Source organism: Panthera leo, chromosome B4 (genome assembly GCF_018350215.1).
Source record: "Panthera leo isolate Ple1 chromosome B4, P.leo_Ple1_pat1.1, whole genome shotgun sequence".
Classification (NCBI taxonomy): domain Eukaryota; kingdom Metazoa; phylum Chordata; class Mammalia; order Carnivora; family Felidae; genus Panthera; species Panthera leo.
Window position 1 is genome coordinate 118,981,430 of NC_056685.1, and position 24,421 is coordinate 119,005,850.

The following is a 24,421-nucleotide window of genomic DNA, read 5'->3' on the forward strand; positions in this document are numbered from 1 at the left end:
TGATTCCATGACCTGCGATCATAACCTGAGCTGAAATCAAGAGTCGGATGCTCAACTGACTGAGCCACCCAGGAGCCCTGCCCTCTGATTTTCAATGTACTGAATTTCCTGAATCACTTCTCAACTGTCTTCAGTGGTGTGTGACAGCATCATGACCCTGGGCAAAACTATAAAGTAGGTAAAGTATATCTTTGGAGATCTCTCTTTATTATGGACTGCATGTCTGTGTCCTTCCCAAATTCATATCTTGAATTCTTAGGAACCTTGAAATCTTAAGCCTTGATGTGATAGTATCTGGAGGGGTGGGGGGGCTCTGGGAGGTGGTTAGGTCCTGAGGATGGGGCCCCATGATGGAATTAGTCCCTTACAAAAGAAGAGAGACCTAGCTAGCTCTCTCTGCCATGTGAGGACACAGCAGGAGGATGCCCTCTATGAGCCAGGGAATGGATTCTCATCAGACACTGAATCTGCCTCCAGTACTGTAAATGCATATTACTTAAGCAATTCAGGCCATGTTAATTTGTTATAGCAGCCCAAATGGACTAAGACATTTTCCCTTTCTTGCCATTCCCCCAATTTTCTGGAACCCCCCACTTCTGTATTTCCCAGGAACCCAGGGCTGTCTTTTAGCTGCCCATTGAGACTGCCCTCTTCTGTGTTGCTTCATGTTCCCAAATCAGCCTCCTCTCCCACTACTGAAACTCTGTTGCTATGATCTAGAGGGAAGGTGGCTAATAAATGTATTCTATATTTCATTAAGAATAACCGATGTTTAATCATCTTAACTGGCACTTTAAAAATATGCTGTTAATTGAATTCACATTGATGGCTTGTGTAGGGAGGGACTGTTGAACAGAACTTCCTGATCTTTCTACAAGGCCAGGATGTGGTGAGCTCGAGGTCTCACTATTGAAACACTGCCACCACTCTGCATGGTCTACCTTTGCAGAATGATGAGGCCAGTTCCCCATGTGTAAGATGCATCTAAGACCAAGGACACCACAGCTGGAGACAGTATGGAGACTGGATGGCTGGTTTCCTCCTTGGAGAAGATGTCTAGGAGGGACAGATTTTTTCTACCTCCTGTTACATATCAGTTGGTGGCTCCTCCATAAATTAAAAGCAGATGACAACATAAGGTACAGGTGATGTACCTCAGTTTAAGATGGATTCCTTTTATGTTGCTCAGCCTTCATACCTCAGCACATTCTAAGGAGACTAGCACTTTGAAAAGACTCAAAAGAAGGAGTGAGGAGGGGCTTATCCTGCCCCTTCCTTGGGATAGAAAGTTTGGCAGCCCAGTCCCTTGCAACAGGGAGAGATTGTTTTTCTGGTCTGTTGCCTTTCATCATGTTGAGAAACAGCTAAACAGGTGCCTGGCTGGTGGGTGTAGAGTAGAATTGTCTGGTCTAGCCAATTAACAGAGAGGTTCTAAGAAGGGCGTGTGATGCTGAAGTGATACAGCCAAGAAGTCAGCTTCCTCTCCCTCCCCCCACTCATGGCTATGACAGGCAGGCCTTTCTCCTGAGTCTCTTCCTTAGGCCCGGCCTTTTCAGAGAATGCAGTGCCCCTGCAGAGAAGGGGTAAGACAGAAAGGGAGCAGCCCCAGCCGAGGGCTGCCTGGAGGGGACCTGTAGAGAAGCTGATGCAGATGAGAACAGCACACATGCTTAATGGGCTCTTAATCTGACTCTGAGCTTTTTAGAGGGAGAAGTATGTGCTATTAAAAAAAAAAAAAAAAAAAAAAAGAGCACTTGTTTAGGCAAATGTTCTGAATTATTTTGTGCTTAAAAAATAGCATAAGCCCTGTTTGAAGTTGGCAGTCAAAAAGCAAACAAACAAAAAACAAACTCCAGCACTGCACTGTTCCTAATTTAGCTTGATGGGAAGATTGAGGAGGGGGTCAGAACAGGAAGGCAAAATGCAACCCATTCTTAGCCAAGCGTTGGATATGGGGACTGTGTCACCTCTTGCAAAACCCTGCTGGTCTCAACACAGGTCTGTAACCAGTCAGAGACCTCTGGGCCAAATGCCATGCTAGAATTATCTCTGGGCTATGGATCTACAAAAAGTTGATGTGCTTCATCTACAACATTTAAGGACCAGATCTATTCCAAGTTCTATTTAGAAAAAACATTTTTAATGTTTATTTTTATTTTTGAGAGAGAGAAAAAGAGAGAGAGAATGAGCACAAGTGAGCAGGGGACGTGCAGAGAGGAGACACAGAATCCAAAGCAGGGTCCAGGCTCTGAGCTGTCAGTACAGAGCCTGACGCAGGGCTCGAACTCACAGACCACGAGATCATGACCCAAGCCTAATTCAGACGCCCAACCAACTGAGCCACCCAGGTGCCCCTCTAAGTTCTATTTTTAATTCAAGACTGTTTTCTACTTCTTCCTTCTTAAATCAGGATTAGTGGTTTAAATTGTTTCCTAAGTTTCTAGGCAATAAATACACTTGCGAGTTTCTACCTAGGCACCTGACTCTTCCCCATGAAGCAGCCAAAATCACTTATTCATTGGAGTAAAAGGAAAGAAGTGCTTTGCTGGACGGCTCATCTATCACAGTCTAATGGGCGGTAATAAGAATGGAAGAGGAGCACACGCTCAAAATTAACTGGTGGATGGTGGCTGTGGAGGAACAGAAGATGTATTAGAGAGTCAATCCTTTTCCACGACCAGCTGGCTGTATGACTGTGGGGCGGTCACTTAACAGAGACTCTGAGGTCTTCCATTCCTCCCCCTGTGCCGTGCAGGATGAACAACCCCCTCTACCTCTCTAGGGCAGAGTAAGAGATATGCAGTGGTCAGGAGAGGACTGTCTAGGAATAAAGCACAATGGAAGCATCAGATATGAAAATTAGGTTGTGACTTTAGGTTGTGCCTTATTACAGGCTTAGTTGGCCACTAGTACCTCATGTCGTGAGGTCTTCTAATATGTCTCCACAAGTCCTTCAAGTCAAAGTGGCCCAGTGAGACAACACCTCCCATGGGAGAAATCTCTGGCTTAAACTGCAATCAGGGCTCTGGAGTTTATCACTCTGTTCCTGTCCTGTTATGAGCGTTAATCAGAAGTTGGCCTTTGCTACAGAACAAGGTGGCATACGAAGATGCGCTGAGGACACTGCTGGAGTCTAGGTGTCTGAGCACAGCGCCCTTCACATCACAACTTGAGAATGGTCCTTCAACAGTGGCTCTTCTATGCTTTCTGGAACCAGTCCTTCAGCCCTGGCTGATGGTAGAGTTTCTCAGCTTTCTGCAGTCAAATCCCACCAATGTAGCCTGACACTATTTCTTTCTTCTACACTTCTAATACAATCTCTTTCCTTTGGCTTCTCACACACCAACTATCAGACTGTGGCCCTGAGTCATCCACTCTCTCCCTATCCACTGCTGGGTCGGGGTAGATCAGCCACATTGCAGGACACTGGGATGGGGACACTGTATAAGTGTCAGTGTTAAAGCCAATGTCCCCCAATTCCTGAAAAAGCCAGGCACATGTTGTCATGGAGAGGTTGGCTCTGCCTGCCACCAACATAGGCACTTTGCCTTTGCTCTAGATTCTGAAAATATGCTGAGGACCACACTACAAGAACTTGGAAGATATGCTGGCCTTCTTTAGTGTTCTAATTCACACAGAATTATCTTCTGCATATTTTTCAGTGCTTATACTTCCAGACAACAGTCATCAGTGGGCAGAGATTTATGGCTAACTCATCTAGTTACTGGCAACTGAAGCAGAAGTCTCTCCTTTAGGTTTGGGGGGGATCAAGTTCTATAACACTGATGTGTCCGTGAGCAAAATGCAACAGAACCGACAGAGCTCTCTTGCCTGTGGTCATGGAGACTGGAATAGAGGATGCTACTGACACGGATGCATCCAGTCACACCACCAGCTTCACAGAATGATAGCCTTAAGACTCTGGAAACTTGTCAGGGCAAATACCACTTGTTTAGAAATTGTCAGAATCCACTACTGCTTAGGTTGTTAATCTAAGAGTTTCAGACTCTTCTACTAGAAATAGACTACTATTCATGGTTTTCAAATGCAAATGGGGTAGAGACAGTTGCTCTAGGTTAGGGGAAAAAACCCAAATGCCAAAGCCTTTCTTGAAACTTTGAAACAGTGACAGCAATGAGGTATCGCCAATGAGACTTCCATAAAGTTCCAAAACTTTAAAAACCAACTGACTATAATTTAAGGATACAGAAAGTTTGTGCAGCGGTAACTGAAGTTGCTTCCAACTAATAAAAGAGCAAATAGGTCTGGATTTTTCTGATTAGAATCTCCACAGCTGTAATCCAACAATAGTAACTATCAACAATATATTGCAGACTTGAAACTATCATTCCACGTAAGGTAACTGACTCTGTGCTTTGGAGATCCACAGCCTACTTAATCATGCTGGGTTATAAGGTTTCTGCTCTGGTTTCAGAACTGTTTCTAAAACTGGAAGGTTGCTCTCCTAAGTAGATCCGGGGAGCCTGGGCTTGTCTGACTGCTGATATAGCAATCTTCTTTGTTACAGAAAACAAATCAGGAAAATCCGAACTGGTTGAATCAGATGCTCAGGTTTATTATAGTTGCCCAAGAGTCACTGCCCATGGGACTTTCCCCTGGTGGCTAAATCCAGTTTCCCTGGCCCTAAATTACTACTGTTTAGTTCACCTGTTTCACAACTTCTGTTCCCTTTCTCCAAAGTGGAGTGGGTGTAGGTGAGGGGACTCGGTAGGGGGTCCAGAAAAGAAATGGTATTCACCAATGGGGATCACCTCATTTCCCCTCTTTCTAGAGCTTATCATCTGGGAGGGTACAGGAATAAAACACAAGGACATCTGGGGGTTCTGTGAGGAGGAGCCCATCAAGTTTGACTGTTTGTGGGGAGTGACAGTGGTCACACCCAGGAGCTCTAGTCTAGCACCGGCATTCTGTCATCTTCGCCAAGAAAGGAGCTCTAGAACACTTAAGTGAAATGCAACCCGGCTGTTCACACTTGACCTTAGAGCCCATGAACTGTTTCCACTGTGAGTACAAAGTCACAACAGAGTCACAGTGTGGCCTGACCTTCTTTGTGATTATTTCTTCTCAGAAAACAATACAGCTGAAACCCTCTGTCCCATCTCAAGCGCTGAGAAGAAATGCAATTATAAAATGTAAAAGTCAGAGAATGTGTTCATTACATATATCCAAAGAAAGGACATGTATATCTCTAGACAAATGGGAGGACGAACGTCCTAGTCCTTTAGCTAGTGACAGTTCCTCTGGTGAAGGGGTGATGGCTTTGTTGCATTGTCATTCTATACATGACGCCCCTCCCCTTTAATGCATTGTCATTCTATACATGACACCCCCTCCTTGTAATGCATTATCATGCTATACATGACACCCCTCCCCTGTAATGCATTGTCATTCTATACAGGACACCTCCCCGCCTTGTAATGCACTGTCATTCTATACATGACATCCCCCCCTTGTAATGTTCTCTAGAGCCAGAGGGAAATGCCATATACTAAGTGGCCACAGTCTATGCGAGAAGGCACCACAGAAAAAGCAAAATATGTATAGGAATCCTAGATCAAGTTCCCCAGATGAAATCTGTCCTTCTGTATACATGTATGAGTGCGTGTGTGTGTGTACACATGTGCATGGGTGTATCTATGGATGTGCAGAGAGCAGACAGGTGGGGACAGGAAGTGAATAAAATGAGAGATGCTGGGCATGACGAGACACAAGGATTTTAGATCACATTCCCAGGACTGTATCTGGTGTCTAAGGCAAAGAGAGGTGCACTACTCACCTTATTTGTTGCATCAATGAATTTGACTCCTTTATAAGAGACTGAAAGAATAATAGTGGGGACCTTCTTCATTTGCTCTGTAGACTTCTGAAATTAAAATTAGAAAGCTGTTAGAGCGGTTTGTGTTGCATGGCAACTGAAGCACATAATTTCTCCTCTTGGAAGATAAAAATGAGCCCAAGTTAAAAACAACACACACACACACACACACACACACACACACACACAAACACACACCAAACACATTAATTTAAATGTAGGTCTCCCTTCTCTTGGGCTTAGCTGTGGTTTGGGGTTCTAAACTATCTGTCTTGCACTTGAGGATCTAAAAACAGCCTGTTCTGCCTCCCGTGGGTGAAGGAATACTCCTTTTCCCCGACACCAAAGGGAGAAATGGACAGCTCTGTCTCCTACTGCAATTTCAAGCAACGCTTCTTTGACTAGAGTTAAACCATGTCAGTGTTAACTCCAAGGGTGAGTTTAGCATTAGCAAAATATATGCCACTGCTCCCCCTTCTCCTAGTCACTCTTTCTTCAAGGCATGACGTATGTCTGAATGTGTGGTTAAAATAGGGATTTAAAATACATCATTGTGAATTTTTCTCAAACCTGGCCAAATCCGTAAGAGCTGATATATTTACAGCACCATCACTTGTGACCATGCGGGAAACAATACCACCCTACAACAATTAAGCCCTCCAGGAACAGCCACAGCAAAACTGGACAGTCCAGGTAACAACCTACTTTATCATTTAGAGCTGCTAGATTTCCTTAGGCTATGTTCTTATGACGGATGTTCACACTGGCTTAATGTGCCCAGAGTCTTCAGCTTCTATAGTTTTATGCATCTGCAAAAAGTTTCTCCACAATTTAGTATGAGTCTTTTCTGTTTAGCTTTATCATTCATCACGGGTCACCAACAGTCTGTGTACTTCATTTCCCACTATGGATCCTCCTAATAATCACATTAAACATCAAGAAGAACCTACCTGACAGTTAGCCTGATGGGTTTTCCAGATAAGACAGGTGGGAACAAAATAGGAGAGAAAATACATAAAAAAGTGAGGAAACCATTTCAATAATTCACCAACAGCATAAAGTCATTAAAAAGTGAATGGAGAATAGGTTTTATCGATACATACAGATGCAGTGAAACTGTTTTAGGAATGGCTGTGGGCTTTTCCAGACCTCGTCTGTCCTTTTGTTTTCTAATTCCCGTTTACTGCATCGCCTAGTCTCACGACCGACACACCAGAACCCTCCACTTCCAGTGTCCCACAACCACGTGGCTACCTGTCTTATGGATATTAAGGGAATCAGGAGAAAACATTACCCAATTTTCCATTTTAAAATTCTGAAATGTGACCAGAATTAAAGAAGGCTTTTAGTTGGATAGTGTGACTGAAACTCACTGAACTCTAAAATCATAATTGCATTACATCTTTCACTTGAGCCATGGAAAAGGTGTTTCACATTTTCCTGACTGTTTTGACACATCTTTTGGAGAGCTACTGTACTGGTTTCAAAGATGGAGCAAATGGATCAGTAAGAGTGTTACTGTTTAGTATTCATTAAGTGTTTCACACGGTATAGAAAAAAAGCACTCTTGAAGTGCTTTTTAACTAGTTTTAAAATGACCCAAGCTTGTTAGTTTTCTTCTGTGTTTGCCAAAGAGATGCAGATACTTTTGTCTTTTTAATGCTTTATCCAACCAACTTTAAAAGTGTGCAAGGTAAATCAAAGGCAAAGCTAGAAGAAGTAACGCTCAGTGTGCCAATTTTAAGGCAAAGTTGTGGGCTGAGCTCTGTAAAGAGAGAGCTATAGCCGGCCGGCACGGGTAGTGGCTTGGTGGACTGAATGTGTGTGTGAAGAATTCTCTGCAAAGGGTAACAATGGATTTCAACAAATTACCTCACTCATTCCTTGCCATGAATACATTTCTCTCAGACACATCTATCTATACCATCGAACAATATAAGATTAAAAGATCAACATTTCATTTAGTATTAAGAAAGCCCCAAAGGGAAAAAGCAAAACCATTTGTCATTCATTCAGCAATTGAGTGGTTATAGTAGGCAGCCCACTGTGCTGGGAAAGCTCAGAGTCTACTTCGGGGCACGTCAAGCAGACCTCAAGCTGTGTGCAAACTACAGTCTGCAGCAAGTGGCGTCCCGAGTGCGGTATTGAGAAAATTGTGAGCCTGTGTCTCGGCTCAGTGGGAAAGACGGTTGGGAACGAGGTCTGCCATGGGACAGGGAGAGGAAGAGGCAGCACAGGAGCTAGCTACACACCACGTTCCTGGCCTGGTCTGCCACAAAGAGAAGCCACAACACAAATGCTGATAAATGCAACAGTGAGAAACAGAGTGCCTCCAGAGTACTGAGCAAAGAGAGCTTCACTTTGCAGGAGAGAGTAGGGCAAGTCTTCATTATTCATTTGACAAAGCAGTGACTGCCTGCTAGGGCTGACTGAGCTGTTCCAAGAGGATGAATGGGGATTTTCTAGGGGCCAAAAGAGGACAAAGGAGGCTTTTTAGCAGAAGAATCAACATACACACATGCCTGGAAGTGAGAAATAATGGGGTGGGTTTGGGTAATCGGTGGAAGATGAGGCAGATACAGTAGGTTTGGAAGGCTGTGACTTACTCTGCCAAGTTAGAATTCCCTGGAAGCTTTTAAGTAGGGAGTGACACAGAGCTGGGTTGCAGAAAGCCAGTGCTGGTGACCGGATGCAGTGGAACAGCTAGAGACTGAATGCAGCAAGGCTGGAAGGAGAGGTACATTCAAACAGGAGACCCTAAGCACCCAAGCTGAAACAGAAGTGTGAGCATGGAAGAGGGAGCCATAACTCTGATGAAGAAGATTCGAGAGGCTCTGCTAACCCATCGGCTATGAAAGATGAGTGAGTGAGAAGCGGTCACCGATGAAGAGACCCTCAACTGAGATAAGGGATACTACACAGGAGCATGCTTTTGCATGAAAACCCCTTGAACATTGGTAATCAGGTGGAGATGTCCAGCAGGAAATTAGAAGAATCTGATCTGGAAATCCATGTGCACAGCAGGGGTGCCTGAGGAGATGAGGTGGCTCAAGGAGTGAACAAGAAGAGGGCTAAGAATCCCTGGGGAAGATAACCCTTAAGGAGTGGGGAATTAAGAGTCAATGAAGCTGAAACAGAGTTGGAAGGTGCTTGAACGCAGTATGGCAGAAGTCAAGGGGCAGATTCCTTAGAAGGTGGGAGCCGTGCCCGACGCCAGGAGGGCTGAAAAAAGCTAAAAATTGAAGCCCGACATCATGGCTGGCAGGCAAAGCGGCTGCTACATGTATTGGGTCTTCTGGGCAAAATCCTGGGCTTCAGCAACTAGAAAACTTTGTTGCTGATTTTATTAAGGGCAGCGTGAGGAGGAAAGAACAGCAGACAGAGGAAAGAATACAGAGGGGTGTGCAGTGATTGTCAGTGAGAGGGAGCGGAGGGCTGGGACAACGGGCAGGCTGGGACATGGGCTCTTAGGCTGAAATGAGGGCATCAGCGATGATTTCTGTCCCGATACAAGGATTCTACGTTATACGCTCAGACAACGTGGACAAAGAAGACAAGAGAAAAGGTGGTCATTTTTTCTAGGTGCCAAGAGTCCCTGCTCTCCCAGCTGAAGGCCACGCTGGTGTGCCCCCGCTGCAGGCTGTGTGGACGGCAGCGCTGGGGGTGGCCACACAGTCCAATCTGGAGCCCAAACCGAGCTTCTTTCCCACTGCGCGCCGTGACAAGATGATGATGGACCCTGGCTGGCCGCAGAGTCACTCTGGCAGCTCTTCAATGCAATGCCCCTTCTTTAAGGCATTTAAAATTCTAGGAGATAGAAATCCAACCTGTTTTAGGGGATTTTCTGTTGGTGTACTTTGACAGAGCTTTCAAAGAGGTCTTTTCATACGCTATTTTAATGAAAGGTTGAAGACGCATAGAAGAAAGCTAATATACCGAGTCTTCAGGGAGAATAATCAGGCAAGAAATCCAATAAGCGCCTACTTCATTTTGTGAAGGCTGTACAGATACCGAAATATGAGCAGGGCTCCGGTCCAATCACAGACAGCCCACATCCCGCCGTCTCCATTTTCTGTTACGTGTTGAAATTATTGTTTTCTTCTCCTTCCCAGGGACGGAGGCACCTAGTCTGGACATCACTGCTCAAGTTACAAAGCACCCAGCTGCAGGTGACACTGGTCTCTATGACTTATCTGCAAGCTTTGCTGCGATTCTGGTAGTTAATACTCCCATATATGTACGTATGTTAAACATTCAAGCCTTATTGATCTGTATAAACAGAATTCACTTCTTCAGGCTCTTTTCCCCAGTGAAATGCTCAGGGCAAACCTTATGTTATGGTTCTCTTTTGTTTTCAGTTGTTTTTTTTTCTGCACCATATTCTTGGTGGACTTTCTGAGCCTTCCCCAAGCCCTCAAATTCCCTCCCCTTCAGTGCCAGCTTTATAGGAGAGATTCACTTGTAATGAGGACCTCTGGATACTTGAGCAGCTGAATTCTCATGGGTAATGCCCAAAATTAACTTAACCTTCATAGCATCTTGCTCTCCTGCTAAGAGCATTACAGTGATATTCAATTGTATTTTGTTCACAGTTTCCCAAAATAAGATTATCATCCTTTTATTACTCTAACAGAAACAGTATTTAGTTATAGAGGGAAAATACCTACCTTTCTGAAATCCAAAATAAAGTGCAACTTTTGAATCTTAAATGCAAAGCCAGCTTTACATTTAGCACTTGGGTTTATATTATCTGTAAGCATTTACACAGAATACAGACTGTAATGTCATATCTGGAGGTGGGCACCTGAGATACTGTAAAGTAACTGAACACTTTTAGAACCTTTTTTTTTTTAATTTTTTTTTTACATTTATTTATTCTTTTTTTTTTTTTTTTTTTTTTTTTAAGAGGGATTGTTGGATACACCAAGCAAAGTAATACCATCTTTTAATCTTTTTATCAAGTCAGAGATTGCTGTTGGTACTTTTATTTTATCCTTATAGCATGCCCCGAGAAGGGACAGTTTCTCCTTTTCTAATGCAGAGTCAACAGTCTGAGAATATCCTTTTGAGACTGCAGGGATGCTCTGGTCTCAGAGCATGGCTTTCGTAAGTGTGAGTGAGAGCAAAGAGGTTTACAACAGGGAGCACTTCAGCTGTGAGCTGTAATGTTGCGTTGGAGTCCGGAGTGATGTTTATGTTCCTAATGAGAGTCATTTGTGCCCCATAACCAGTACAGAGAGGGAAGAGAGTGAGGCAGCCCATGGGGAAGAGATCAACAACCCTTCATTCTTACAATACCCTGCTCATTTCCAGTGTATTTTAAACACAGACTGGGGAACAGATTTCTGGATGGGCTACTGCCATCCAGCTCACAGTATATTTTTAACCTACACATGGCTACCCTGAGAATGCTTTCTAGTTAGATATTCAGTGCTGAGTCGTAACTATTAATTTTGCCATATAATATTTCCTTTAGATCATTTCAAAGCTTAATTATTATATTCAGTCTCAGCAAGTAAATTAAAATAGGATCAGACAATTATGTTTGGTAGCCCTAAGTGCCTTTCAAATGATTTAAAAAATGTAGAAAACAAGCAGTGTTGTATTTTGTATTTAGTGATACTAATTATGTTGCGGAGGTTCTAAGAGATAGAAAGCAGACCACAGATCGGCTATTTGAAATGCACCTTTACCCTTCAGAACTCAGTTTCAACGTCATTTTCTGGGAAAGCCTCGTGTGGCCTTGCAGCCTGACAGGATGGCCACCTCTTACCCCAGGTATGCCCTGTGAACCTCTGCCGCTCTCCCTTAGGGTTCGCTGCCATGGGTCTCAGGTTTGTCTCCCTCACCATACAGGGAGTTCTTGGAGGATGGCCCACATCTTTCTTGATTTGTCTCTGATCTCCTCCATAATGACTAGCACATGGTCTCAGGTTTAGCCCTATGACACTGCCATTTTTTATGGGTCAAAAAAATGGTGAAATATCAGCAATTTCATAGGGTTCAGTCTAACAGCTGCTGAAATCCATAATTATTAAGTGAATGAACAAACGAATGAATGTATGGTAACGAGCACAAAGCCAGCTTTATAAAGAAGAACCACAGTGCCAGCCTCTCAGTGCACCAGGAGCTCAGCAGACTTTTCAGAGAGCCCTGGTGCCCAGAGCCAGGCACGGAGGTCTTGAAAGAACTTGGAGGAGAACCACAGATGTGATTAGAGATAAGCCAGGAGATTCCTATGGGATGGGAAAGCCTTACCGACCTTGTGATTTGTCAGCCTCAAGGAGAGAAGGGTTAGGTCTTCATTTTTGCAATAGGGAACTGGTTCAAATTGCAAGTGCTGAGAAGGAAAGACTTTTTGAAACAGCAGGAGGATTATTAGGGGCAGCTGCGAAGTTTTCCCCTCTGGATGTCTTTAAAAATAGTCTGGACTCTTATTTGTCACTGATGACTTAGGGGTAAGTCTCATTTGGCTGGGAAATGAGGCTAGATGACCTCTCAAGGGCTTTTCTGGCCAGGAGAAGCCTGACACAAGGGCTGGGTGAGTACAGAGCCTGGTACGACCATGTGACAAGAGCAGACGGTGGGCAGGCAGCCATTCTAACTACTCCCTTGGCACAAGACACGGCTATTGTACTGCCAAGTGTAACTCACACACCCTGGCCAAATCTAGTACAGCGCAAAGCGATGCCCTCTATCTCTACTCCTCTGGCCCTGGCTGCTTTCCAGGCACCATGGCAGAATGATTCCACCAGGGCAACCTAACTGCATGGCAGACTTAACAGGAATGCCCAGTGGACCAAGGCAGCTGTTCTCAAACTTTCGTGGGCATTGGAATCACATGGAAGGCCTGGTAAATAACAAATCGCTGAGCCCCACATCTACAGTTTCTGATGCAGTAAGTGTTATGAACTGAAGTTCTGTGATCTCCCAAACTTCTTATGTTGAATCCTAATGCCCAAAGTATTAGGAGTTGGGGCCTTTGGGAGGTGCTTAGGTCATGAGAGTGGAGCTGTGAATGGGATTAAGTGTGCTTATAAAAGGTATAAAAGGGTCCTCTTCCATCATGAGAGGGCAGTGAAGATGGCCATCTATGAGCCAGGAAGAGGGCTGGCCAGTGTCTTGACTTGGGGACTTCTCAGCCTTCAGAACCACAAGAAATAAATTTCTCCCAGTCACATGGTATTTTTATTATAGCAGCCTGAAAAACTAAGACAGTGAGTCTGAGATAAGGCCTAAGACTTGCACTTTTAACAAATTTCCAGAAGCTACTGCTGCTACCACAGTTCGAAAACTTCTGTTCTAAAAACACAGTTGATTTTGGGGGCTCCTGGGTGGCACAGGTGGTTAAGCATCTGACTCCTTGTCTTGGCTCAGGTCATGATCTCACAGTTCATGAATTCAAGCCCGGCATCAGGCTCTGTGCTGATGGTGTGGAGCTTACTTGGAATTCTGTCTCTCCTTCTCTCTACCCACCCCTGCTTGTGCGTGCTCTCTCTCTCTCTCTCTCAAAATAAATAAGTTAAATAAATAGTTGATTTTTGATTGAAAGTCACTGTCAGAACTGTTCTCTGCTGCTATGCATGTAAACTCAGTTGTACTGCATCCTACATTAATTCAGAGAGAAGCTAATTTATCAAAACACACTATCCTCCACTTGACAAGTGATTTCCAAAAATCCTTAGTTAGCACTTAGTTACAGATCTTGGTCTTCAGAGCAAATAACAAGAATTATTTAAACTTCCATGGTTTCTCAGGGACTGTGAAAGTAAAAAACATTCTTCACATAAAATAAAGAGTTCAGGTCATAAAGATAGATTCTAGAGGTACTTCTAGAATAGATGTTGATCAGACAGAGCTGACAGGCCCAGGGGTAACGCTGAAGATGTATGGATTCTCATAAAAGTTCCCCAGTTCTCCCTCAACTAGGAGCACATGCAAGGTATTAAGTATATACCTTGAGAGACGTGACGAGCAAACACCAACACACTTTCGTGTACTGCTTCCAGAAGTGTCAACTGGAACCAGGTTTTTAGAAGGCAGTTTGGCAATTTTTACCCAGAGTTTCAAGATGTGTATACTTTTGACCTAGCCAGTCTATATTTAGTGGCTAATTCTAAGGAAACAATCAGACCCGTGGCAAAAGATGTAGGTGTAAGGATGTTGCCCACAGTGTTGGTTATAATTTGAAAAGATTCAAAATGACCTAATGACCAACAAGGGGAACTGGTTAAATGAGTTTGGTTCAGTTATTGATTGGAATATTGTTCAACCACTACAAATACTGTTGAAGATAAATATTTATTGGAACAAAAATATTTTAAAATATGTTGTTATGTTAAAAATAGATTAGAAAATAGAAAACAGTAGGCACAGTATATTCCTATTGCTTTGTAGAAAAGAGATGCCTATGAATGCATGATTAATTAGTTTGGAGGATTACATAGGAACAAGGTGTTAACAGAGAGGTGTTTACCATCTCTGTGTGATAAAATTACCATTTTTTTTAATGTTTATTTATTGATTTTTGAGAGAGAGAGAGAGAGTGAGTGAATGAGGGAGAAGGAGAATCCCAAGCAGGCTCTGTGCTATCAGCTCAGAGCCTGATGTGGGGCTCGATGTCATGAACTGTGAGATCATAACCTGAGCCGAGATAAAGTCAGATTGCTCAACCTACTGAGCCACCCAGGTGCTCCCTTTTTATTTCTCCTTTCCCTATCTATGTTTTAAAACTGGATAACAATGAATGTTTACTTTTATAATAATAAAATGAGAAGTTTTAAAAATGTATATATTTTTTTAGTTAAAAAGCTAATTGTATGGGAATGTAAACTGGTGCAGCCACTCTGGAAAACAGTATGGAGGTTCCTCAAAAAATTAAAAATAGAACTACCCTAAGACCCAGCAACTGCACTACTAGGTATTTATCCAAGGGATACAGGTATGCTGTTTCGAAGGGGCACATGTACCCCAATGTTTACTAGCAGCGCTACTGACAATAGCCAAAGCATGGAAAGAGCCCAAATGTCCATTGACAGATGAAAGGATAAACATGTGGTATATATATACAGTGGAGCATTATTCGGCAATCAAAAAGAATGAAATATTGCCATTTACAACTATGTGAATGGAACTAGAGGGTATTATGCTAAGTGAAATTATTCAGTCGGAGAAAGACAAGTATCATATGACTTCACTCATATGAGGACTTTAAGATATAAAACAGACAAACGTAAGGGAAGGGAAGCAAAAATAACATAAAAACAGGGAGGGGGACAAAACAGAAGAGACTCTTAAGTGTAGAGAACAAACAGAGGGTTGATGGAGGGAGTGTGGGAGGGGGGATAGGCTAAATGAGTTAGGGACATTAAGGAATCTACTCCTGAAATCACTGTTGAACCATATGCTAACTTGGGATGTAAATTAAAAAATAAATAATTAACGATAAAATAAAAAAAAACTTAAAAAAAAAGCTAATTGTAAACATGTGAAAAAACACACCAACTTCTCACTTATGATAAGTTCAATCCATCACTTATAAGAACAAGTTAAGAGTGTGTTTGCGTGGGGCCGCCTCGGTGGCTCAGTTGGCTGAGTGTCTGACTTCGGCTCAGGTCATCATCTCACAGCTTGTGAGTTCGAGCCCCATGTCGGGCTCTATGCTGACAGCTCAGAGCCTGGAGCCTGCTTCAGATTCTGTGTCTCTCTCTCTCTCTGCCCCTCCCTCACTCATGCCATGTCTCTGTCTCTCAAAAATAAATAAAAACATTTAAAAAAATTAAAAAAAGAGTGTGTTTGTGTGCACATAGGTATGGTCATGTTGAACTTATGAAGAGACCCACTGATAAGCTCCTTCTCCAGGAGACACTGCAGTACAGTGAATAATAGCACAGAAGGGCATGTTTGGATTCCTGTCTTGGCTCCACTGTGTGTCAAGATATTTAACCTCTATGTCTTAGTTATTTCATCTGTAAAATGGGTATGTTAATATAGCATCGACTTTGTAGAGCTGTGAGGATTACATAATCCAGGGCCCAGCATGTAGTGAGCATCAACAAATTTTAGCCATTGCTCTTATTCTGAGGATGGATGCTTTCACTTATCTGCTTTCCAAAGTACATCCTCCCACTGGCAAGAGAGAGTAGAAGTAAAGTCAACATCTGTGAGCATAAGTGAATAATCTCTGGGCTACATGCTAGGATAGTGGTGAAATGGTGGTTCCAACAATGAATATTCAGCAGAGCAATATATCTGGACCAATGACAATGGACTCAGTATGTTTAGAAAGAGAGCTTCAGTGGGCGTTAAAGGCAGAAGAGGACCAGGAAACCTTTCAGTGATGTGCAATAGTGAGGGTGTATAAAGATGATATAGGATGAGATGATCAGAATTGTTCAGTCTTCTTTTGGGAGGACCCCTAGGAAATCACTCACAAAGCACAAGTACAAGTGAGCAAAACTTAGCAGTGAGCAGTTAGAAATGCTGTTGCCTTGTGTATACTGTTATTTTAATATACACTCATATTTATGGGCTTAGACCTGTACTGACCTGCAGTACTTGGGAGGGAACAAAAAATGAAATATTTTATTCCTCCCTGAAACTTGGGCAAATGGAGACTTTTAAAAAAACAGCTGTTTGCACATTTCTTCCAAGCCTGGTTCCTAAGTAGTAGTCCCTGAAACGATTTCTGGAAACAATCCTAATAGACAGGAGTTGTAGAAGGAACTAAACATGACTTAAGTTTTGAGTCTCTTCTTTTTCTTTTTAAAGTTTCTTTTTATTTCTTTTGAGACAGAGAGAAAGAGAGCACACAGCAGAGGGGCACAGAAAGAATTCCAAGCAGTCTCCATGCTGTCAGTATAAAGTCTGATGCTGGGCTTGAACTTCCAAACCACGAGATCATGACCAGAGCTGAAATCAAGACTCAATGCTTAACCGACTGAGCTACCCAGGTGTCCCCAGTTTGAGTCTCTTGTAAGAGCATAGAGACATTTCCATCTAATTCTAAAATCTGATTTCAAGCATTCCAATCCATTCTCCAACATTATTATTATTTTTTTTGACAAGCACAGAAAAAAGACAGTCTTTACACTTCAATCAAGGTACATTTGGAAATTTATAGATTTGAAAATTCAACTTTAGAATTGTTTCTAGATTGAAAGTTTAAAAATGAGACAAGGTCAGGGGAATGGACTCAATAAGAAACCTGAACTATGGTGTCTGAACTATCTAAGCCCTTTGGGAAATAAAGATTCCCTAATTTAAATTTGCCAGATCTGCTTACTCCTGACAAATAAAAAAAAAAAAAAAAATATATATATATATATACATATACATATATATATTTCCTATTTTGCATTGAAAAGGCGGATTTCTACCTGATTGTAGTTGAAAACAGGTATTTTTCTTTTCTTAAAAGAGAAATTGCCTCGAGCACAAACACCTGTGAACAATACTCATCATCAACTATGGGATTAGAGAAAGATTTTAGAGTATGAAATTGAATATAATAGCCTACCTCTTATAGTAGCAGATGTTTCCTAATAGTATATTTAATTAGGGAAGTGACTGAATACTGTATATTAGTGATAATTATACCCTGAGGCAAAATTCGGGGCTGGGGGATGGGGTATGTGTAAGTCTCGGGAGGCAAAAAGGAATAGTAGAACGTCATCTGGCCAGAGCAAATCCCTCATTTGAGCAACCACTGTGCGTCTTAGAATCTTTGAAGTGGGAATTACTCATACCAAAGAGAACACTGAAAGGCCAAAGCAACCTATTTATTGCTTTGTAAAGTTCAGTCCTGTGAACACATTATTTAAAAGAGGCAAGCTAACTCCCAATCGATTTAGGAACAAGTTACTTCCCCCAAAATATAAAACTGCAAAATTACATTTACCATCTTATCAACAGTTTCCCATCATTTTCTCTTCCTCTTGGTGATGGCCTTTAAAAACTGGAACTAAGGGGCACCTAAGTCAGTCAAGTGTCCGACTCTTGGTTTTGGCTTAGGACATGTTCTCAATGGTTCATAAGATTGAGTCCCATGTCAGGCTCTGTGCTGACAGCACGGAGTCAGCTTGGGATTCTCTCTCTCTGCTCCCTCCATCAACCCCCCCTCCCACTCATGCACACACTCTCTCACAAAATAAATAAATAAATAAACATTAAAAAAAATAATAATGAGAGTGCAGGATTCCTAAGTTTTTGAACACTTTCTTACATATTGCGAATGCAGAAAACCAGGGAAACGACTGCAATACTGACATTATAGTTGAGTAAAAAATAAATGAAATAATCCAAAGCAAATCTATCAATTTACCTGTTCGAACATTTTGGAGGAAGAGGTCAACGTGTTTTGAGTTTTTAGTGAACTAGACCCTTTACAGGCATCACTTTATTGATCACCATCAAAACCACCCTAAAGGTTGGGGCGCCTGGGTGGTGCAGTCGGTTAAGCGTCCGACTTCAGCCAGGTCACGATCTCGCGGTCCGTGAGTTCGAGCCCCGCATCAGGCTCTGGGCTGATGGCTCGGAGCCTGGAGCCTGGAGCCTGTTTCCGATTCTGTGTCTCCCTCTCTCTCTGCCCCTCCCCCGTTCATGCTCTGTCTCTCTCTGTCCCAAAAATAAATAAAAAACGTTGAAAAAAAAATTTAAAACCACCCTAAAGGTAGCTATGTTATGGCAGGCCCTGGGGTGACAATATACGTAGTTCCTGCCCTCTAAGGGGCACGGGGCATGAGCAACCAGGTTTGTACAGTGGTGACATGAGGTGTGACAGAAGGAAGGTTCTGTGTTCCATGGGGAACATGTTGGGGGCATCATATTCAGGATCCCAGAGCTAATGCTTCCCCTCAGGAATCCTTTCAGAAATGAAGCCTGTCTCTGAGCACAGATTTAGCTGGAAAACCTAACTAGTAACATAGTAACATAAAAGGTAGCACTAAATGAATATGTTCAGATCAAATAGATACTTCTTACAACTTCTCACATATGTTACTAATATATGTTTTTAGACTTTAATTTTAACTAGAAATGCCTGTAAAGCTGTCACAGTAAAGGTAATAGGCAGCCAAGTTGTACTACTGAAGAGCGAAATAATTCACAGAAATCATTCGTCCTAAAAGTATGCCTCAATATCAAGGCATATCTAATCTCTTGGGCTTTTATTAAAGAAAACTCTGAAAGAGAAGACAAAAACTGCAATTTTACTTAAAAAAATTATCAGGGTTTAATGTAAGTTCCTATTGATTCTTCTTCACTAAACACAATTAAGAAGATAATTTTAAGAGGGTGTGGATCCAGGAAAAAAAAAAGACGAAAACCTGCATACAAATATTTATAGCGCCTTTGTTCATAATTGTCAAAATCTGGAGACAACCAAGATGGCCTTCAATAAGTAAATGGATGAACAAACCATGGTACATCCATATGATGGAATATTATTCAGTGATAAAAAGAAAGAGCTATTGGGCACCTGGGTGGCTCAGTCGGTTAAGCATCCGACTTTGGCTCAGGTCACAATCTCATGTTTCATGAGTTCGAGCCCTGTATCGGGCTCTGTGCTGACAGCTCAGAGCCTGGAGCCTGCTTCAGATTCTGTGTCTCCCTCTCTCTCTGCCCCTCCCCTGCTCATGCTGTCTCTGTCTCTGTCTCTCTCTCTCTCTCAAAAATAAATAAACATTAAAAAAAAAAAAAAAAAAAAAAAGAGCCATCAAGCCACAAAAGACATAGAGGAAGGAAGCTTAAAAGCATATTGCTAAAGAAATGAAAGAGGCCAGTCTGAAAAGGTACACACTGTATGATTCCAACTATTTGACATTCTGGAAAAGACAGAAGACAGTAAAAAGGTTAGTGGTTGCCAGGGGCTGGGGGGCAGGGGAGAGGAGAGATGAACAGGTAGAGCACAGGGGATTTTTAGGGCATGAAACAATTCTTTGTGACACTGTAATGGCTACATTTGTCAAAACCCCAAACACTGTATAACACTGAGAATGAACTCTAATGGAAACCACAGACTTTAGTTAATAACAATATTGTTTGTAATTGTGACAAATGTACCACATCAATGCATGTTAATATGTGAAACTGGGAAGGGAATGGTGGAGGGGGTATGTTCAATAACTGCACTTTATGCTTAATTTTTCTGTTAACCTAAAACTGCTCTAAAAAGTAAAGTCTGTTAGAAAAATTATAAGGCAGTTTGAAGAGGAAAAAGGCTGGCTGACCTGAACAGAATGATGTGAATTACTACCATCTCACATACATTAGCTTATGATGGCCTATTTTTGACTGAAATACTATGAGTATAATAAAATACCAGGACATCAGTGTAGAATTATCTTGGTTTCAGAAATGGAGGGGACCTTAGAGATGAATAAACAGGCTTAGATAAACTTAGAAATTAACCAATTGTGACCACCAAACACTCCAAATGTTTCTGAAGGGGGAACATTGTGTTTGGTTTGTGCTGGGGCAAAGTACATGTATTTAAGTATTATGGAAAAAAATATAGTTGCTTAGGATGCAAGAAAAACTCTCTTAAAATTATTTAGGTTAACACATTGGAATGTACCCCAAATTACTATATATATCTGTACCTACATGGTTTAATTTAGCTAATTTTACAGACTCTTTGAGGGTTCCTAAAGCTCTTCGTCAACACAAATGATCCACATTTTCAGCTATTTTATTTTGTTTTTAATTTTTTTTAAGTTTATTTCTTTCTTTTCAGAGAGAAAGAGAGGGAAGGGCAGAGACAGAGGGAGAGAGAGAATCCCAAGCAGGATCTGCACTGCCAGCACAGAGCCTGATGTGGGGCTTGAACTCACAAATGGTGAGATCATGACCTGAGCTGAAATCAAGAGTTGGATGCTTAACCAACTGAGCCACTCAGGCACCCCTACATTTTCAGCTATTTTCAAACTCCGGGCAAAAAATGTTCCAAGGGCTCATTAGAGAGGTAGTGCAGCCTAGGGTTTGGAGTTCGGTGGTGGAGCTAGATCACCTGGGTTCAAACCCTGGTTGCACTGCTTGCTGGCTAACCTTGGGTAAGTTACTTAACTTTCATTGGCTTTTGTTTCCCCACATGTAAAGTGGGGACAGTAGCAATACTCACTCATGATTAAATGAATTAATGCACATAATCACATGTGCAGGGCCTGGTCTACAGCTGTCAAGTGTTAACTGCTATTAGTATTGAAAAACTGATTTTAGGAGACCATGCCTGCAGGTCACTTTGGGGATCATCTGTGATGATCCTGCAGGTTGTTGGAAACATGAAGACTACGCTATAGTGAAACTTCTCCTACTTTGGGGGAATTACATGTTAACTTGTAGGATTTCTCTACTGAACTGTGAACTCAGGGAGAGCAGGAGCCAAATCTTAGTCATCTTTGTTAACAAAGTACATTAAGGAAGCATTTCTCAGAATAAAGAACCGTAAGATTTACTTCTTACTGGGAAATAAATTTTAATTTCAGCTAAAATGCATACTGTTGAATTGAAAACGTCTTTTTTTTTTACACCCAAAGAGTTAAAAACCAGGTAAAGTTTTAATCTACAGTTATTTGGCCTAATGATATTACTATATATCAACTTCTAAGATCACCAGTCCTAAAGTATTTCCCCTGGGTAGACCTGATCATTCTGGGACTTTTGACTGCAATGCTACCATGTTGAAAGCAGATAAAACAGCATCTTGAAGTTCAAACTGAAAATTAACTGCAAGTTGAGATCCACACCATTTTCATTTGGTGAGAGTTCTAATTCACAATAGTCCCAGATAACAGCAAACCTGAGTTTCTCCTTTTGAAAGGCTCTAATAAATCCACTGAGTGCAATTTCAGCCACTGTACCAAAGACTGATATTTATTTAATCAAGATGGGAGATAAGGGTTTGTGATATTCTAAGAAGCAATGAAGTCCCTATTTTCATGTAAACTACCCCAAATAAACACCAAGGGCAGCAAACCAGAAAAACTCCAATGAACAGAAGAATGGCTTCTAAACAGAAGGCCTTTTCTGTTTCATTTTAAGCAACAGACAAGTATTTAACTAAATTATTCTCCGCTGACACTATTAAAATGGCTTCCCTGTTATCAGAATGGAATTTCAGATCCACTTAATTTCAAGAAATTGAAATTCAAATCACAAATCTGGTTTTAAATGGTGCTATGTGCTGTATGCACTATTTATGCGGATTACAGCATCGAAGTAGCTGGACTCAGATAATTGAGTTAATAGCATTAAATCAGAGATGCCAAATTAATTTCTTAGACACATTCAGAAATAGCTCTAAAATTATTATGAGGCTTGATGATTGAAAAATGTTCCCATTTTATTGTTCACTGGTGACATAATTTAGATCGGACATATATTGAGAATACCAGATTCCCAGAATTATAAAACCATGAACCAAGACCCCTACAGGGCACCTTGTCCCATATCCTCATTTTCTAAGTAAGAAAACGAGGCCCAGGGGAAGCAGGCAAGTGCCGTAGTTAAATGCTGGAGTCAGATCTGCATTCTAGTTCCAGATTGGCAAGTTATTCACTATGTGACCTCGGGAAAGTTACTTAACCTCTCTCAGCCTCAGTCTCTTCAAGAGTAAAGTGGGGGTAAGGACACTACTAATCTCTAGGTTTGTGATAGGATTCAGTGGGATAAACACACAAAGCACCCAGCATAGAAGACTGGCACATTTTACCTACTTGGTAAATATTAGCAGTTATTATTATTATGACTAAGAGTGACTTCCACAGCATGTAAGCAGCAAGAAAACCAGAACATAGAGTTCCTGACACATACCACAGCTTTTTTCATCTAAATATAGTACCTGGGATAAAGATTCTTTGGCACTGACAGTAGAAGTATAACTCTACATCAAATAGAAGGATAACTATTTTCAGGCTTTCTGTTACTGAGCTGATCCAAATATTAAATCAGTGATCACATACTGAGGTCTCAGTTTCATGAAGATTCACACACCCTCAGCCTTCCAAGAGCAATCAAGTATTACATATTTGTCTTCATAACTGTTTTAGTTTAATTCAATGCTTTTAAATATTTCCCACCCAACACTGCTCATATAAAATAAATGATGATGTAAACTGGCCGCAAATAAGAGTTAGGGTTCACTTGCTGACAAATTTGAGTGTTAGTTGCTATATGGAGTAAGCCTACTATTCTCAATCTGTACTGTCAGTCAGCGCCACACCCCTCTATATATCTGCTATGGAGGAAGCAAGAATAAAGGATACAGAAAAAAAACCAAAAGCTAAAGTGGGTGTGCAGCAGGAGTAAGACTTGGTCTGGCTAATACAGCTTCCTAGGAACCCAGCAATCACCAATCACAGGCATTTGCAATTGCCCTTTTTGTCAACGTTTACTGCCCTTACATGATTTAACTCAGAGTTGAATGGTTTTTTTTCTTATACTAAAAAACAACAACAACCCAGAATAATTAAGAATTAATACTCATAAAGAACATTAGCTTTATATAATATGCTCTCAATACTTCAGCATTTGATAATTTTTTAGTTAACTGGTGGTCTTTACAGTAAATGTTCTCAGACTGACAGGTAGGTGCTTAAAGCATTTTCTTGCAACCAACTAAAGATCATTTTGCTCAATCTGGATAATGACCAGTGTATATACAATTAACTTTAAATTTTTAAAAATAATAAATGTAATATGGCACAAATAAATAAATATATCCAACGGATTGAACTCAAACTACAGTGAGATAAACTCAAGTATAAACATGAACAAAGCCCAAACACCTTTTTATGGAACAGCAATGTGATTCAGCAGACCAACAGATGAAGAAAATAGTCATTTGAAAAGTGGCAATTTGTAACCATACCCGGTATTTAGTATTTCAGCGACTAGAAATAAAATTGTTTGGCAAACTTACCCTCATTTTTGCACAGGCATCTTGGGTTGATTCTGTCCCTCTGAGCTCTTTTATCAGCATAGAACCTAAATACTAAAATACAAAACATTTCAATGATTTATGAAAAAGAGTATAAATATGAGTTGCGATTTAGAAACCAAACTGTGGAAGTCCTATTGGCTGGGTTTCCTGGCTGAAAGTTGCTGAATAACTTTAAAAAACTAACAGTAACTAATCCTAACAAATAAATGCCTTTAGAAAGAGAATGCCGTAGAATTAACTACAGTTCTGAGGGCTGTAAATTGCTCTTTATAATAAAACTGCAGCATCTTCTAAAGATGCCATCTTTCAAATCATATTTAACTGCAAAATGGGGGCATCTAAAAATGTTTTCCTTTTTTTTTTTTTTTTTTTTTTGAGGCAGCAATGTCTGCAAAAATAAATCACACTACTCTCTACGTAATTACAGGGTTGTGTGAGACAGCTGAGAAGCTAAGCAACATGCACCCCATTTGGGCTGACTTGGCTGCGTAGGTAATTAACGTTAGGCTGTTCTCGGGCGGAGACGCAGTTTGGGGTCTTTTCATTCACAGCTGCGCGCCCCGTGGTTGATCCACCTGAGAACGGGATGGGCGCGGGATGGGAGCCAGCGGGGAGGGAGAACCGCATCTCGGTTGTTCCCGAACAGA

At 41.5% G+C, this 24,421-nt stretch overlaps 1 protein-coding gene across 21 annotated transcripts in view; it reads right to left on the reverse strand.

Annotated features, from left to right (window-relative positions):
• ANKS1B (ankyrin repeat and sterile alpha motif domain containing 1B) overlaps positions 1–24,421 on the reverse strand; it is a 1,079,782-nt gene that overhangs the window by 30,677 nt on the left and 1,024,684 nt on the right. For 20 of the 21 annotated variants that reach the window (XM_042947477.1, XM_042947476.1, XM_042947473.1 and 17 more), the window contains 3 exons: positions 23,754–23,825; positions 6,787–6,798; positions 5,798–5,884 (listed from right to left, as the gene is read on the reverse strand). In XM_042947477.1, the coding sequence (XP_042803411.1) occupies positions 5,798–5,884; positions 6,787–6,798; positions 23,754–23,825 (171 nt within the window). The remainder of the gene's footprint in view (positions 1–5,797; positions 5,885–6,786; positions 6,799–23,753; positions 23,826–24,421) is intronic. The other variant, XM_042947471.1, reaches the window with a different exon arrangement.